Source organism: Stegodyphus dumicola, chromosome 7 (genome assembly GCF_044657685.1).
Source record: "Stegodyphus dumicola isolate Sdum_Otavi_A_Nest chromosome 7, ASM4465768v1".
NCBI classification, from domain to species: Eukaryota; Metazoa; Arthropoda; class Arachnida; order Araneae; family Eresidae; genus Stegodyphus; species Stegodyphus dumicola.
This window is the reverse complement of record NC_140774.1, coordinates 153,304,909-153,321,037: the sequence shown is the minus strand read 5'-3', so window position 1 is coordinate 153,321,037 and position 16,129 is coordinate 153,304,909. Positions and strand designations below refer to the sequence as shown.

At 29.0% G+C, this 16,129-nt stretch overlaps 1 protein-coding gene across 2 annotated transcripts in view; it reads right to left on the bottom strand.

Moving 5' to 3' along the window:
• Nucleotides 1–221: 221 nt before the first annotated feature.
• Nucleotides 222–16,129, bottom strand: part of LOC118199317 (uncharacterized) — a 106,936-nt gene continuing 91,028 nt past the window's right edge. For both annotated transcript variants that reach the window (XM_085820933.1, XM_085820932.1), the window contains exons 11-12: nt 12,610–12,738; nt 222–8,807 (exon numbers count right to left, since the gene is read on the bottom strand). In XM_085820933.1, the coding sequence (XP_085677059.1) occupies nt 8,685–8,807; nt 12,610–12,738 (252 nt within the window). In that variant the 3' untranslated portion in view covers nt 222–8,684. The remainder of the gene's footprint in view (nt 8,808–12,609; nt 12,739–16,129) is intronic.

The window sequence follows — 16,129 nt, the reverse complement described above, 5'->3', positions numbered from 1 at the left end:
ATTGCACAAGTATTAGAAAAACTTGTTTTCGAACTAAGTGAATTTAAGATGATACAACATATATATATATACACATACACATAAATACATACTGTATGAATGCAATAACAAATTGCATACATACAGTATTTTTCAAATTAACATTCTGAAAATCTATTTCAAACATTCTTTTCTGATATGAATTTTAATCAAGCATAACACAAGAATAATTTTTAAGCCTATTAATTTCATAATTCCAAAATTTAATGCTTTTTAATGTACAGTCTCTCATCAGCATTCATTACAATACACATCTAATACAAGCTCAACCCATAAAAAATTGAGCACTAAAATAAATATTCTCACATTTCTCTAAAAAGATTTATTTACAAGGTCAAAATTCTCATTCTACAAACAAATAATAATAAAACCAACATAGAAATTTCGTCCCAGAGTAAGCGAATGTGACTCTGAGAATCAGAACAGAATAGCCTTAAAAATTATATTGCCAGTCAAAGCAGAAACCTTTGAATAATTTATTTTAGGTAACTAGCACCAAAACTTGTACATATATTTTCTACAATTAATATATTTACATGATGATGAACTTGCAACACAAAACTTTAATGCACAAAAAACAAAACCCCAGCCCAAGGAGGATTTTAAGAGGATTTATACAGTATTATTTTTACACATGAATTATCACTTTTCATATTAAAAAAAATTACATACTGCTTATGAAAAATAAATGACAGAAAAGCTATTTGCATTAAAATGTTCTTTGAAGTAACAGAAAAGTCAACTCCTACCACAACATAACTTTCAATAAATAATATATTTTTCAAATAATTTCATTTTTATTAAATGAAATTAACAAAACACAGATAGCATTTTCAGATTCATTTAAGATCAACCAGGGAAAATATATGTTAAAATGACATTCAGCATGAAAATTTAGAAATTGTCTCTTTTTTATACCACTTAATTACTATATCAGTTTCCCGTCATATAAGTATAGATAAAAATTCACATAATACAGTACTCAAAATGATATTCTTAATTTTTCTTCTTTGAAATAAAACTAATTTAAAAACAAATAAAACTAATTTTCCTTCTTTAAAAGTCTTTCCTCGTCTTTAAAAATAAAGCAAAACTAGTTTATTCTCTAAAGTATTTGATTTTCGATAAAACTGAAATACAAATGTATAATATGTCCTGATAATTTTTCACTGCAATATTCAGCAAAACAGTTACTATTACCAATAACATCACTCAATAATAGCTTTGTCTGTCTATTCAGGTATCAGACTGATTTTCTATACCAATTAAACTTGGATAGTAACAGTTATAAAATGTGAAATTATTACGCATTTTCATCAACATGAAAAATTAAATCATATTTGAGCTATTACAATGTTAATTTTTATAAGGATGTGATTTGTTGGCATGTGATAAAAAAATTACAAAACTGCATAATTTTCAAAGCATTAGCAAGATATTGACTTTTTATCAAAATCCTATATGATGATAAAGACAGATAATGACTGAAGCAACACACCAATGGCCGCTGGTATGAAATTAATAAATTTAAGAAATAAAGCAATTTGCATGTTTTATCAATTTCTGCATTATTCTAAAATGATTGATTAAAATTTCAAAATAATTTTGCCAACTAAACAGAAAATTATGAAAATGCAAACTTTTTTTTGTTAAGATGGTAAATATTCTAAAGTATTAATTAGCAGCAAAAAGAAAATTAAAAGTCCCAAATGAAGAGTAAATTCCTCAATTATTATCAGATTACAAGCATTTCACAAATGCAAATTTATTAATATCTATAATAATTCATTAAAATCTATGAAAATAATACTTATTTATGTGCAGATTATATTGAAAAATGTAAGATAGCATATAGAGTTCAGAAACCAAACATTTAATATGAACTGTTTCAAATAAACAAAAGACTGTACAAATTCAATCCTCTACATAAACATTTCAAGGGATGATTTTATTTAGTGTACCAAAGAGAAAGACTAAAAGGTGAATGATAAGGAAAAGGTAAAAAAATATGCATGAAAAACACGAATGCAATTAATTTTATTAAAAAGTGCTGAAATTATGCTTTTAACATGAACACTACACTTTACAGTAAATTAAAGTTCATAAATTGAGTTTTAAAAAATTAGAAATTTTAAATATTCTTCCTCAGAGGCAAGAAATTCCATAGCACAACCCATGTAATTCATAAAATTCATATCAATGTATATTTAACAAAATGCATTACTAGTTTAAATGAATTGCAAAACAGCCAGCTATCAGTAAAATCCTTGCCTCTGTTAATTGTTCTGATAAAAACAGCACTAAATACATTTAAATACACCAATGAATGAAATAGAAAAAAACAACATTAGGTTACTGATTACCTGAGAATAGTTAAACTTAAAACATACAAATAATGGAAAATGTTGAATTAATATTATTTTATATGGAATCTGGCACATAGTTGATTTATTAAGAGGTTATCACACATGGCTACAGGCCCTGCTAGACGGGACTTTTCTGAGAAACGAGATTCTGGTAGCACTGGTTTAAACGGGAGGATTCCTAGAAAAAAGAGCTCTGCCTGAAGCGAAGCCCACCTGGCTATGGAAACAATGTTGTGGCTACGGGGAATTTTTCAAACCTGACCGAAAATGTCTTGGCTGGACCTCAGTTCTGGATAGAGACAACCAATCAGACAAAAGTTTTGCTTCTGAAGCCTCACGTGATCCAAATCTGAGCGATAATCAATTAGTGTTTGGCGTTCAAGTCTTTGTAGTAAGTGAAAATGGTAACTTAGCTACGTGGGTTTCCTGGAATTGTGCGGATTCTGAGAAATGTCCCTTTCGATGTCAAGTCCTGCGTAGCCGAAACATAACGTGATTGGGACTTCAGCAAAAAAAGGTGTTCAAATTCAATGCTTATTAATTTTGAAATTGATACAATATTGCTTACTACTTTTAATTCCTTATATTACGTAACTCTGAGATATTGGTTATAATTCTGTTCTCTGTATAATATGGCTATGTTGGATGTAAATGCATGTAATGTAAGAGGATGGACTGTACATATGCTGAAACTAAGAAACAAGAGACTTTAAACTAAGAGACAGCAGAACACATACATACATTTAAGTGAGGCATTTGCCTTTTGAAAAAAAGAGTTGCTATTCATTGTCCATTGTAATAAATGCAATATGTTTTCCTAATTTCTTTGTTAACCTCCAGAATTCTTTTACCCCCTCCCTTTCCCCAATGAGAAATAAAAACAAGCATTTTTATAAAATGCAAATAAAAGCTCAACTTCTCTCATCATCTAAACCAAAAACTTAAGCTGTCATTAAGCAAAATTATAACAGCAGTTCTTAAAAATATATTTTTGTTAGTCTCAATCATTAATAGTGGAAATAAAATATACTTTATGCACTTACTTTAATAAATAAAATTACCAAGCCCTTAAACAATGCAAAAAATGAATTATTAAAAATCGTTTTTTATGTTTACCTGTAAATCAGATTTTAGGGTAAAATTCTGTCATGGTGAATAATAAAAATATACATTACACAACTTTTTCTTTAACATGGACAATGCAAGCAAAAATTATGTGTTTACAATCAAACAAAAATTGGATAAAATAAGATAAGTTTATTCATCACATTATAATTATTTCACAAATGGCATTCCTACGTAACAGAACACTGGATAACATATGATATGAAGAGTCAAACTATTGTTAAGAAGTGATGTCTATGATGTATAGCATTTTTAAAACTGAAATGTTACATGTAAAATGATGGAAGTTTTATGTTTTACATAGCGATAATTATATGCACGTTATTTTTAATTCAATACTATTGGTCGGATCTTCTACAAAGTTACTTCTGAAATTAATTTTAAGAAGTAAGCTTACGTTACTGTTTCACTTATTAAGTTTAGCGAAAAAAGTCCACTCTGTGGTTATCTCCTCAGAATGCAACAATGAAACAGAACTACATGCTTATTATATAAAATTTATTTTTGATAGTCCATTTACTCCTCACTGAATATACATTAATGAGTTAAATAAACAAAAAATTCATTCTGGAGAAGATTTGCTCATCAAGAACGGTAAAAACAAATCATTTTGCTTTAAAATAAAATAAAATATTGTGTTCGTAACTGCTTTTCCTAAAAAGGGTAGATGAAAACATGTCTTCTGTCAGATGCTAACCAAACTTTAAGAAAAAAATGGAATGATTAATTTTAATGAGATAATCTTGACAACTGCTAATTAAAAAAAAAACCCTCCATAATAATAATTTTATACTCTGAAATACAGTTTGAGAATGATGACCTCCAATTAACGCATAATTAGCATATTCACATATAATACAAATGTGCTTAAGTCTGATAAAAATAAATAAACATTTAAAACATTACAAAATACCATGCATAAAAATTCTATACAAGTTTATACACAAGGACAATATTTATTTATCATTCATATTTATATATATGTTATAAATACACTTTCCTATTTATTTATTTATTGAGGAAAATGACATCTGTTTCTTCCTACAATACATTTTGTACAAAATGTTTAATGTTAAATAAACAAAAGCACATTAATAATTTGCTGCAAGATCAATACAACAGAAAAATTTTATTTTCAGTTTTCAATTAATTTCAAATATCTTTTATATCAATAAGTAGTTTAAAAGAGAGTTTTTTTAATTTATTGTGCCAGCAAATGCTAAAAACCTTTCAAGGTAAATTAATAAATATTTTATTTTTATAGAAAGCAGTAGAAAATGTATGGTTGTGGCTTAGAACCATTAGTTAGAAATATATATTCATTCAAACCATTAGTTAGAAATATATATTAATAGTAAATTCAAATGGCAGAGAATTTAAGAAGGAAAAAGGACTAAATAACAATAGCTTGATTTGGAGTAGAATTTACTTTAAAGACAGAATCAAAGCAAAAGTGTATGAAGAAGCAGAAGCTAAAGCTATTTCAAAATAGAGATAAACTGCAGTGTTATCAATTTACCATAATGAAGATATTTAACAAAAATAAATGTTTTTACAACCAGCTACAGTTTTGATAGCACTAATAATTACAAATATTACAGAACAATCTAATTAACCTTTTAAAAAAATATTCTATTTCTAATTAAGAACCTATTACTACTACTTAACTTTTTAATATTTTACCACTGATAAAAGTGAATTTAAATATAAACAATAATACTGAACATGAAAAGTTCTATAATAATCCAAATATTGGATACAAACTTATGACTACATTAAACATAAATTAACAAAATATAAAAGCAAAATTTATCAGGCCAGCCATTAAAGATACATATTTAATATAACCTAAGATTTGTTTTAATCAGTTCAACTTGCATGCTCAATTCCCTTTTTAATTAAAAATTTAAGAGGCAACCAGCAACTTATTGTAAATAAATTTAAAAATACATAAATTTTATAAATACATTTATAGAACTTTCCCTTTTATTATAACAATAAAACTTTTCGTCACAAATAACTGTTTCAGAATTGAAAGCAGTAACTCTTAATTTCTATTCTATTTATAAAAAATTACCTTACGCTGATTCTAATTTTAAACAAGAAACAGAGACACATGTATGCTGTAGAAAAGGAAGTCTATTAATGACATGTAAACAGATATGTATTGAATTATAACTGTAGCATGAGACATGCAATCTAATAGTGAATTTACCTCAAACTGAGAAAGTCACAATATTGACTTATTAATAACTAAAAAGCTAGTCTTAGTTAAAAAAAAAATATGTGGAATCTACCTTAAAAATAATAACTTAGTTAATATAAGTCAATGTTAAAATTAAATTAATATTCTCTTAATAATATTTCTGATTCTAAATTAAGCTAAAATTTATAACCAAAAAAAAAGTATGTTTCTCAATCAACAAAAGACCAATTTCAAGAGTATTTTTACAAGACCATATTTACTCATGTATTTTGCCCTCTTTTTTTTTAAATACTTTTATCATGAAAAAATAGAACCGGGAAAATTACAGAATAATTTAATTTCTAAAGGATATAGTTATAGCAAGAAAATACATTAAAAGTATTCAAGGATAAACTACCAGAAATTATCACATTATTATTATTATTTAAATGAAACCTACATTTCAATAAGAATACAAAGAACATTAACATTACAATATCTAATAAGATATCTGTATATCTACTCTGTACCTTGAACCCACTCTTATTGTAATTCACTGCTACTCCCTTGGTTTTAAATCATTCCATGCTGCTGGAAATGCTGTCTGTGTCATCTGTTAACTTTATTATTATCTTTCAAACTGCCTTCCCAACTGCAATAATCTTCAGAACAATCCCCATTTTCTTGAAGCATTTCTCTATAATTGCCTCATCAATCAGAGCCCATACACTCAAAATACACAAGCAAATCAAATCAATGGAAGGCCTCCGAATTTTTCCAGTTTTAGGAACACAATTAAACTCTGCTGATATCCACTTATAAATGTTTCAGAGATGCTCTTTGAGCAGTTTATTTAGTGATCCATTAAATAATTGCAGAAATCTTGTAAGTGCTCTTGGAATAATGACAGGAATGGTGTTTGCTCAGTTCAGTTATTTAAAATATATATATTCTACAACATGCCTGCAGAAGCTGTCCAATATTAGCAATGACTATGTATAAGATGGGATGAGTTTATACAATTTGAAGCTACTCTTTCATTAACCTTTTGATGGTCATCAATGAGATTAGCTTGTATTTCAGTTATGCATCACAGTGGGCATAAACAAATACAGCTCACATTACAAATTTATAATTAACAGACATTGTGTGCATTTGGGAAGAAAGAAATGCTCAATCTTGCAACTGGCGAAAGGTTAAGACAGATGACATCCAGACTTAACACATTACCATTCTTAGGGACAGCAAAGAAGATTTATTAAGACCTTTGCAGGTAGTTTCTGGAGGTTTGTCCTTGTTAATTAAACAGAAGGGGGGGGGGGGAAAACCACTATGTCAGCAAATCCTTTTTAAATTTAGGGTCTTCTGAACATCATGAAAAAGAGAGAATTTACATGTATCTCTTTAAAGTTTTCAGAATCTTGTGCTAAACAGGTAGGGAGACAAATACACAAGTATAAATGGTATTAACCAGTAATCAACAAAACACAAAATAAATAATATTCATTAACATTTTGGAAGAAATCCAGCACAGAAACATATGAAACCTATGAAAGTGATTAAGTTCAATATTCTTAAGGCTATAAAATTTTTGCACAGCACAATTAAATACCTCATTAATAAACTTATGGCAACTAAAAACTACTTTTTAATTTTTTATAAACTTTTCTGAATTTCTAGGTTCCGCAAATTTTGCAGCAATCTGATTATTAAAATGAATACTTCAAATTATTTATTCATAAGGAACAAAAGGAATGAGGAAAAATAGTTTAATATTTTTCTCCTCGACGAGGTTTCCTCATGTAAATCTCCACAAGATTTACATGAAAATAATTAATAAAACAGCCACACCGATATGGCAAAATTAACCCAACTTTGACTTCCACTGAAATCTAAAGGATTAATTAATTAAAATACTATACTGGAAGCTCTCATACATAAAAAATTTAATGTTATTTCTAGTGAATAAAACTTAAATGGATATTTGTGTTAGTATTAGACATGAATAAATAATTTAGTATTAAAAGCAAGCAATTTTCCATAATTAATGAAAGGATAATTCAACTTCCAGTACATTATGTGAATCAAATAATAAAAATAAATTTGAATATGAATAAGAATACGGATAGCATAATATTAAAAATATATATAACACTCCTTACAACAATTTTAACATAACTTTCAAATAAAATTCAACAAGCAAATAAATTAATATTTTAGTATTATAAATAGTATATTTTATACATGCAAATGTTTTCCCAAAGTTTTTGCTATATTTAGTCTTAAGACAAAAAAAAAAAAAAAAAAAGTACTTAAAAAATAAATGAATGCTAGGAAAGTAAATAGGTAAATTTGTAGATATTTAAAGATAAATATATGGATCAGGATCACATAGCTACAGTTCAAAGTTGCGGTTAAAATCATGATTTTTAAATAATTTTCCACAGAAATTGCTGAGACAGACAAGTAACCATTTTGCTTATTATGAAAAATGAAAAAGTTCCCTAATTTTAAATACTTCAAACAATTCTGAACCAAACATATGTTTAAATGAATATTTACAGTCCTATACTTACATGATTATTTGCCATTGAGTTTCTGATACAATAGCATTGTGTATTACTGAAGTTAGCATGATTCAATATGAACATATATGGTTGGTAAATATACTTTGTATTACAGGGCTTTGCCACCACATGAATTCTGACTGTACAAATCAAAATACACCAGATTAACACAAATAGCAAGAGAAAACATTACTTTGCATAGTATAATGGAAATAAAACAAAATTATCCATAGTTCTGACAAACTCTTCACATATTTACAAATTCAGTCCCAAAACTATATAACAATATATCAGTAATGGCTGTGTTAAAGATGATGTGCTAAATATATTCATTTTCCATTTCAGTTCAGCACAGAGAGTTTTAAAATATTAAAACAATGATTTTATGTAATCTACAGACTATCATGAAAATTTTGATTTCTTTTTGTCAGCTTTCTTTCTTGAATGTTTTATTTTTTTTATATAACACTCCACAAGATATTTTACTTTCACTGGGTTGATCTCGCCAGACTTATTGTGACAGATCTGAAATAAAGTAACATGCAATGCATTGTTTTATAAACATTAATAACACATAAAAATACTTGATTTACAAATACTAAATGATTATATTTTGCTTAAATTTAAAATAGCAAGATGTATAAAGCAATAATAATATTACAAAATATGAAAATGCAATAAAAGTATTCCAAAATTTCCAAATTTCTTTATAGAATCTTCAATACATTGGAGAAAAAAAAAAAAAAAAAAAAAAAGCATATATATATGCAAGAAGTTAAAGACTGATTGCAATTATTGTGATAAGGAAATTATATTTTGCTCAATTCCTTTTTCTACCCACTAATCTGAGATTGCACCATATAACCTGAGAAGCATTAGGCGCTGATATTTTTAAGGAGGCTTGGAAATCCATCTCTCTTCTGTGTCTGCATCTCTTCTGTATCTGCATTAGAAAATTCTTAAGTTTTCTAATGCAGATAGAGATGCGTAAAGAATACAGTTAAGAAATGTTAACAGCAGAAGTAAAACCTCTGTTGTTTAATAAGTGATTAAAAAAAAAAGGAAGCATTACTGTGATTCAGATGGAAAATGGGTTAGCAGTCAAATTTATTAACATGCTGCAGACACTTTGCTATAGCACAATGGTTCTATATAAATTCCAAGAACGCATTCGCTATGAAAATTCCTTAACCACTACTGTTTCAGGTGGATCCTTATTAAACAATATACAGCTACACAGGAAATTCTACTGAATAAAATTAGATCATTATATTTTAAATCACACATACATTCTGAACATATCTTTTTTATGGCAGGCTAAATGTGAAACTTCAAAGACAATATTCTCAAAATTTCCGAATAAACAGTAATGAAGCAATTCTGCATAACTAATACAATATGGCTTAAGAAAGTGACCTAAGACTGAAGAAATGATTAAGAGAGAAATATTCTTCCACAAAGACATAGTGCAGGGACAAATTTTCAGATATAAATTTAATCTGGATCTGAACTAACCCCTATATACATAAAATTTTTTGTTTAAAAACTCATATTTGACTTTGTTCACAGAAAATTCCTAGCTTGGGTTATTTACCTAAGAAATATAAAACAGTAATCATAATTCTCTGAACAGCAATTGCATAATAAAGAAACAATTTGAATTCATAAAATTAAAACCGATTTATATTGAACAGAAATGAAACTAAGCTTTCAGTATTCACAGAAGGACATAATGCCATGCAATGCACTTCCTTCCCTTATCTAAACTTACGTCCTTTGAATAGAACACATATTGCTTTCTACACCTTTACCAAGAAATACTCTAATGGAACTACTTAAATAGTAACCTTGATAAAAATTGTGGATTTTGCCAAAAAATGTTCTTAATAAAGCTAGGGCAGAAAAAAGAAAGCAGTACCTTTAGTGTGGGTAGTAAACATCACCCAAATCTGTAATTTTCTGCCAATGTTTTGGTAGTTTTTCAAAGCCTTCAGCTCAAAAACTTGGTGGCCATGAGTCCAAAAATAGATCAACCTCATTTTGGGCATCTTGTGCAGAATGGAAGATAGCACCAGCAAGATGTAGCTGCAGGTGCGAAAAGAGGTAGAAGTCCATAGAAGTGATGTCAGGGCTCTAAGGTGGGTGTGGCAAAAGATCATATTCTAATCCGTACAGAGTCCTGCCAATGAATGCAGACACATGTGGTCTTCCATTATCCTGATGCAACATTAATTTTTTGCTCTGGAACTCAGTTCGACATTTTTTCTTGATAGCAGCATCAACACGGACTAGCATCTTGCTTTATAATCTTACTGTCGAGGGTTTTACCTTTTTCCAGATATTCTTTGTTGTCAAAGTGCACTTTGAGATACTGTTGATGGGTTGACCGAGCACGGACCAACCCCTTTTACGGCCTGTTGAAGTAAATCCACTTTTCATCACAAGTGACGAACCTGTCCAGAATTTTGACCTTGTTGATATTCAAGCAGATTAGTGCAGGCCCAAACACATCTGTTCTTATCTGCTTGAGTCAGCTCATGCGACCCAGTGATTGAACTCGTATGTCAAGTTTATGCGAGGCATAGTGCATCTAATGGACATGGCACTAATGCCTAACTCTTTAGGAAGCTCTCAAGTGGTTGCATACTGATCTTCTTCCACAAGTTTTCGCAGGCTGGCCTCATCAACATCAGTAGACCGGCCAGGGCACTTTGTTTCTTGAATGTCATTGTCTAGTCCTTGTTTTTGAACTTTTGGTATCAAACCTTCACAGTATCATGTGATACGACATTAGTACCTAAAGCTGTACACATAATTTGGTGACATTTTGTAGCTGATGTTTTGCATCAGTACTGGAAGTAAATAATGCTTCTTTCTTTCAAATGCGAAAAATCATTTGACAAAATATGATTAAACATGCCATTGTGAACTGTTTGCGCTGACGATATTTGCAGTGATGGGAAACTTTTGTTAAAATCCGATATTTTAGTTAAGATAACAGATGTCATCCATGCAACCCATTAAAAAACCAATAATATGATGATATAATTTTTGCATTTTTAAAATCATTAGATTTTGTTCATTAATAATATTTAAATTCAGCATTATGTTATACTATATTTAAGTATTACAAATCTGTGGGAAACTGTTCTCTCCTTTTTCTCTTTCTCCCCCCTTTTTTTAATGTGCATTAATCTATATATCCTTGAATATTGGCTATTCCCATACTCACATATCTCGTACTTTCTACTAGAAGTATGGTGAAATTCACTAGCCATTTCGCTGCTAACTCAGCTTTGAGACACAGCACAGAAAAAAAAAATCAATTATTACACATGTGAAATGAGGAACAGAAAACACCCATATCAATGTCTTATCCAAAGCCATGCTTGTTAGCATGGGAAGTGCTTCTGATATTCATAACATTAACCGGACTCCATTCAGCAAATTTATGCAGTTTTCTTGGTTTTCAAATTGAACCAATAATTTATAATATGATGGGAAAGAAAGAATTAAATTTGATTGAATTGATTTAAGGAAATTAGCACAAATGTAAGCTTTAATAATAATGAGGAGTATGGAGATATTATTACAAAAATAATCATGACTCATTTTCTCAAGAACAGCTTGGTGAAGAGAGCAAAAACAAAGATGATTATTATCTTAAGAAATTATATACATGATAATAAATGTAACCCATAATTATACCTGAAATTTACAAAATTTATAAAAAAATCCTTAAATATAAAACATATTAAAGAAATTCAGCTACAGTGAATTATCATTTTAAATTAAAAATTTTAATAAAAAAATAACATGGATAACACTTGTTGACAAAATGCTCATTTATGCAAGCTTTCGGATATGCCTGCTTATCAGTTAAATATAACCACAGGATCATTATACCTCTTCATAACAAAAGCAAAGCAAAATCTAGAAACGAAAAAACATTCTTCCAATTCATGTACTGAAACTGGAATTTTGCATAAAATTGTTATGAGACAATATGTTTATTCATTACATATGGTTATAGAACATATTTTAGTCTAAATTAATTGTACAGTGCAAAAATATTTTCAGTGTATATATTTGCAACGACATGAATGCATGGCTTTAGTACATGTTTGTAATAAGTACGAAAAACACACTTACTGAAATTTAAAACTTTGGAATGATTACTATTTACTTTTAATAAATGTTATAATTCGAAGCATAATACAAACCTAAAGCTACTTTTGATGATAATTTTAAAATAATTTTTTTGTAAAAAATAAAATCTACAAGGGAAGGGAAACAAATTTTAGGAAACTACAAAAATTTATCTTACTTTGGGTACAGATTTCCTTAGGATATCCTTATATTCTTCTTTGCTTATTTCTCGAGACTTGTAATATGGCTTTAGAGACAGTTTCACTTCTTCAACAACTCGCTCTTGTCTGTTTAGTTTCTTTAAAAACTGCAACAAATATATGAATATAAGAAGGAAAAGCAAAAGATTATCACAATAAGTGAAATTTAAAAACAAAATTAAAATTTCTTTCTAACTCTCAACTAGAAGTTAGTAAATAAAATATTTTTAATTGCTTAAATTTATTATGTTAATCACATCTCAGGCAATTTACAATATTCAGGATCTTATTCTATTTAAACTTCAATATACCTCAACAATACGCACAGTATAAAGAAATGCACTTCAGTACTGTTTCAAATGAAAACAGATTCTTAAAACACACACCTCGCCCAAAAACATTATGTGCACATACACAATTAAATTTAAATTAATAAGATATATAATAATGTGAATAAGCAACACAGTAAAACCTAGATTATCTGGAAAATTTGAGATATGCTGAAGGCAGGGTTGCCACTCAAAGAGGAGAATGAAATTCCCTGACTTTTCCACGTGTGTTTTAAAAAAATTCATATGATAACAGAGTTTTATCATGCAGTTTAGCACATACAGAAGGATACACTGCTATTTCATCAGCGGTGCTCTCACAGTAAGTATGAATACTATATACATGTTTAAACCAAGGGAAACAAGATTTAAATTTCCATCACCAAAGCATATTTGCTTTTTCTTACAGACCGTAACCCATTATTCAACACAAATAACAATATTCTGTCCTCTCTCCCTCGACACTAATTAGAAAATTTTCGGTATAGCTACTCAGTAATACCAGACTTTCTCTAATTTGTGACATAAACAAAAAAACAAAAATCAAACAAATTTGTGTTAAGACACAATAACACGCCAAATAAATACTAATTCAGAAGTCAAACAACAAAAATCAGCATTATATTTACAAAATTTTTAATTTACAAAGCGTTACAGCATTATATTTACAAATTTGATAAATTTGTGTTCTTCTTCGTACAGAGATATCTTCAAAAATCTGTATTCCAGGATTTCTGTTACAAATTCAGAATCCACAGATCTGGAAATGACTTCTAAGTTTTCTATACAGAAGATAATTCTGCTCAAGTGCATTTTTTCACATTTTTAAATCAGCACATTTTAGAACTTCCACTTTAGCAAAATCTAGGGCATGCAGATGTTCATTCTCCTTTAATATAATATTGTTTTCACTTAGTAACAAACTTTTGAAACAATCTGATTTTTGGCATACCCATCTTCAGTTTCCAGATGTACGTTTTTGTTTAAAATGATAGGTATATTCCTTACATGCTATTATTAACTTCTTGAAGTTTCCAAAGTTAATTTCAAGTACTTTTCCTTAACTGTTTCAATTAAAATTGAGTACAGTCCTAAATGAAATGATAACATTAGTTAAGCCTGTGTTTTGAACTTGCAATTCAGTATTACTGTTATCTTAACAGAATTATAATCTTGAAAATTGAAATACTGAAATAAAAAAATCACATTTAATAGGAAGAGGGGGAACAGGAACTTCCCTCCCCCAAAGGAAAAATTGCTTAGTCCAAATTCAAGCATGAGTACTTAAAAAAAAAAGTCCAAAATGCTGAAAATTAATTAGGTGAACATCCAAAAAGTTTATCATATGAACCTTACAGAGAACATTTCCATTCTGAGACATAACATGGCAAAGTCATTAATTATATGTAAAGAAATTGTCAAGATTTTGATCCTGAAATAACCTTTTAATTTTTTTAAGAAACATTCTGATGGACAATACAGTTAAAAGTCTTTAATTCGGACACCCATAATCCGGAATGATCTATAATCCGGACCTCAAAGTTAAAAACTTTCTGCGCATGCGCCGTGTTGACGCATGCGCATAGGCGTTTACGCATGTGCATAAGACCTTTACGACTGCGCATATATGCGTGTGCACAAGCGCAGAATACGTTTTCACGTGCGCATTTAATGTATAACAGTATAAGCTAAAATTATCTAATTATCTATTTCAGTTAATGCTGATGATTGTGTTGTTCCTTAATCTTCGAATTGGATGTGGGTTATTATTTTTTGCAGACTATAAGAGCAATTTTATAAAAGTAAACTTGAACTTTCGATTATTTCAAATAGAATTTCCGATACTGGAGCTCCCAAAGGATCTACAAAACGAAAGTATGTTTCGATGTCCATCAAACAAAAAGTGGAATTGCTGCAAAAAATGGATAAAGACATGAAGAAGGTGACAGAGAGGTTAGTGAAAACGAAAAAAAATTCGATTGACAAGTTAGTCGGTATTCTCGGCACAGCAATTACGAGACTTGAACAGCGGAACTTTGTAACTGAACAAGAAATTATGTCTGTTTATAGAATTAAAGAGAAAGTATTATCACATAAAACGAAGCAACTTAAACAACTTACATTGAAAGAAATGTTTAATAAAGTAAACAAATAAATATAAGCTTTTTTTTTTTTTTTGTTGTTGTTTTGTAAATTTTGATACCCTTTATATCATAATTGTTCTTTATTTCATAAATTCCAGATTCATATTTTTAATTTTAGAATTTCTGCATGCCATCTTACGAGATTTAAACTGATGATCTATAATCCGGAAAAATCGATAATCCGGAATCGCCGAAGTCCCGAGGAGTCCGGATTAACGACTTTTGACCGTAATAGATTTTTTAAAAGATCTTTTTGCTTGATTATAAATGGGGGAAGGGGAAGAAATGCACAAAATAAGGCAGAATATATTATAAATTGGGGGAGGGGGACATTAAGGAAAGGGGGACCCTTAGTGGAGTATCAGTTTACTACAAAAAACAAATAGCTTAAAGCTTTTTTCATGACTATAATATAAGAAAATATTTCATAGCCAGTATTTTGCCATGCCATGCTCTCTTGCACTGTAATAATAATAATAATGATAATGATAGTAATAAAAGGTTTCTTATGGCCATACATTATGAATGGATGAAATTTTTAAAAGTTTAATGAGAGAGGAGACCAAAATAAATGCTATTCCACTTAAGTCTTGAGATGATGATAACCTACAATATCAAATGGCTTATGGGAATAGTCTAAACTGACCTTGATATTTTAAGGGGGTCCTTTTATTTTGTAAATTTAAATACAGAGTAATAGTTAATACATCAGTAGTTCCAAGCTTAACATGATAAAAATTATATATAAAAATTGATGTTTAGGATTGGATTATCTACTTAGAGCTTAGCACTGGCTGCCTGGGCAACAGATAACTTAATGAAGGACATTTGAGGAAAACTAGTTCATATTCACATTATATTAAAGGGAAAGTAAAAAAAAAAAAAAAATCCACGAAGTTAGCCTATTCACTGGAACGCAATTGCTGGTGCTCAATAATCTTATCCAGTTGACCACTGGGGATCAAGACTGCTTAAATTACTAACATGAAATGTTACGATCTTCCTATATAAGATGATTCATAATA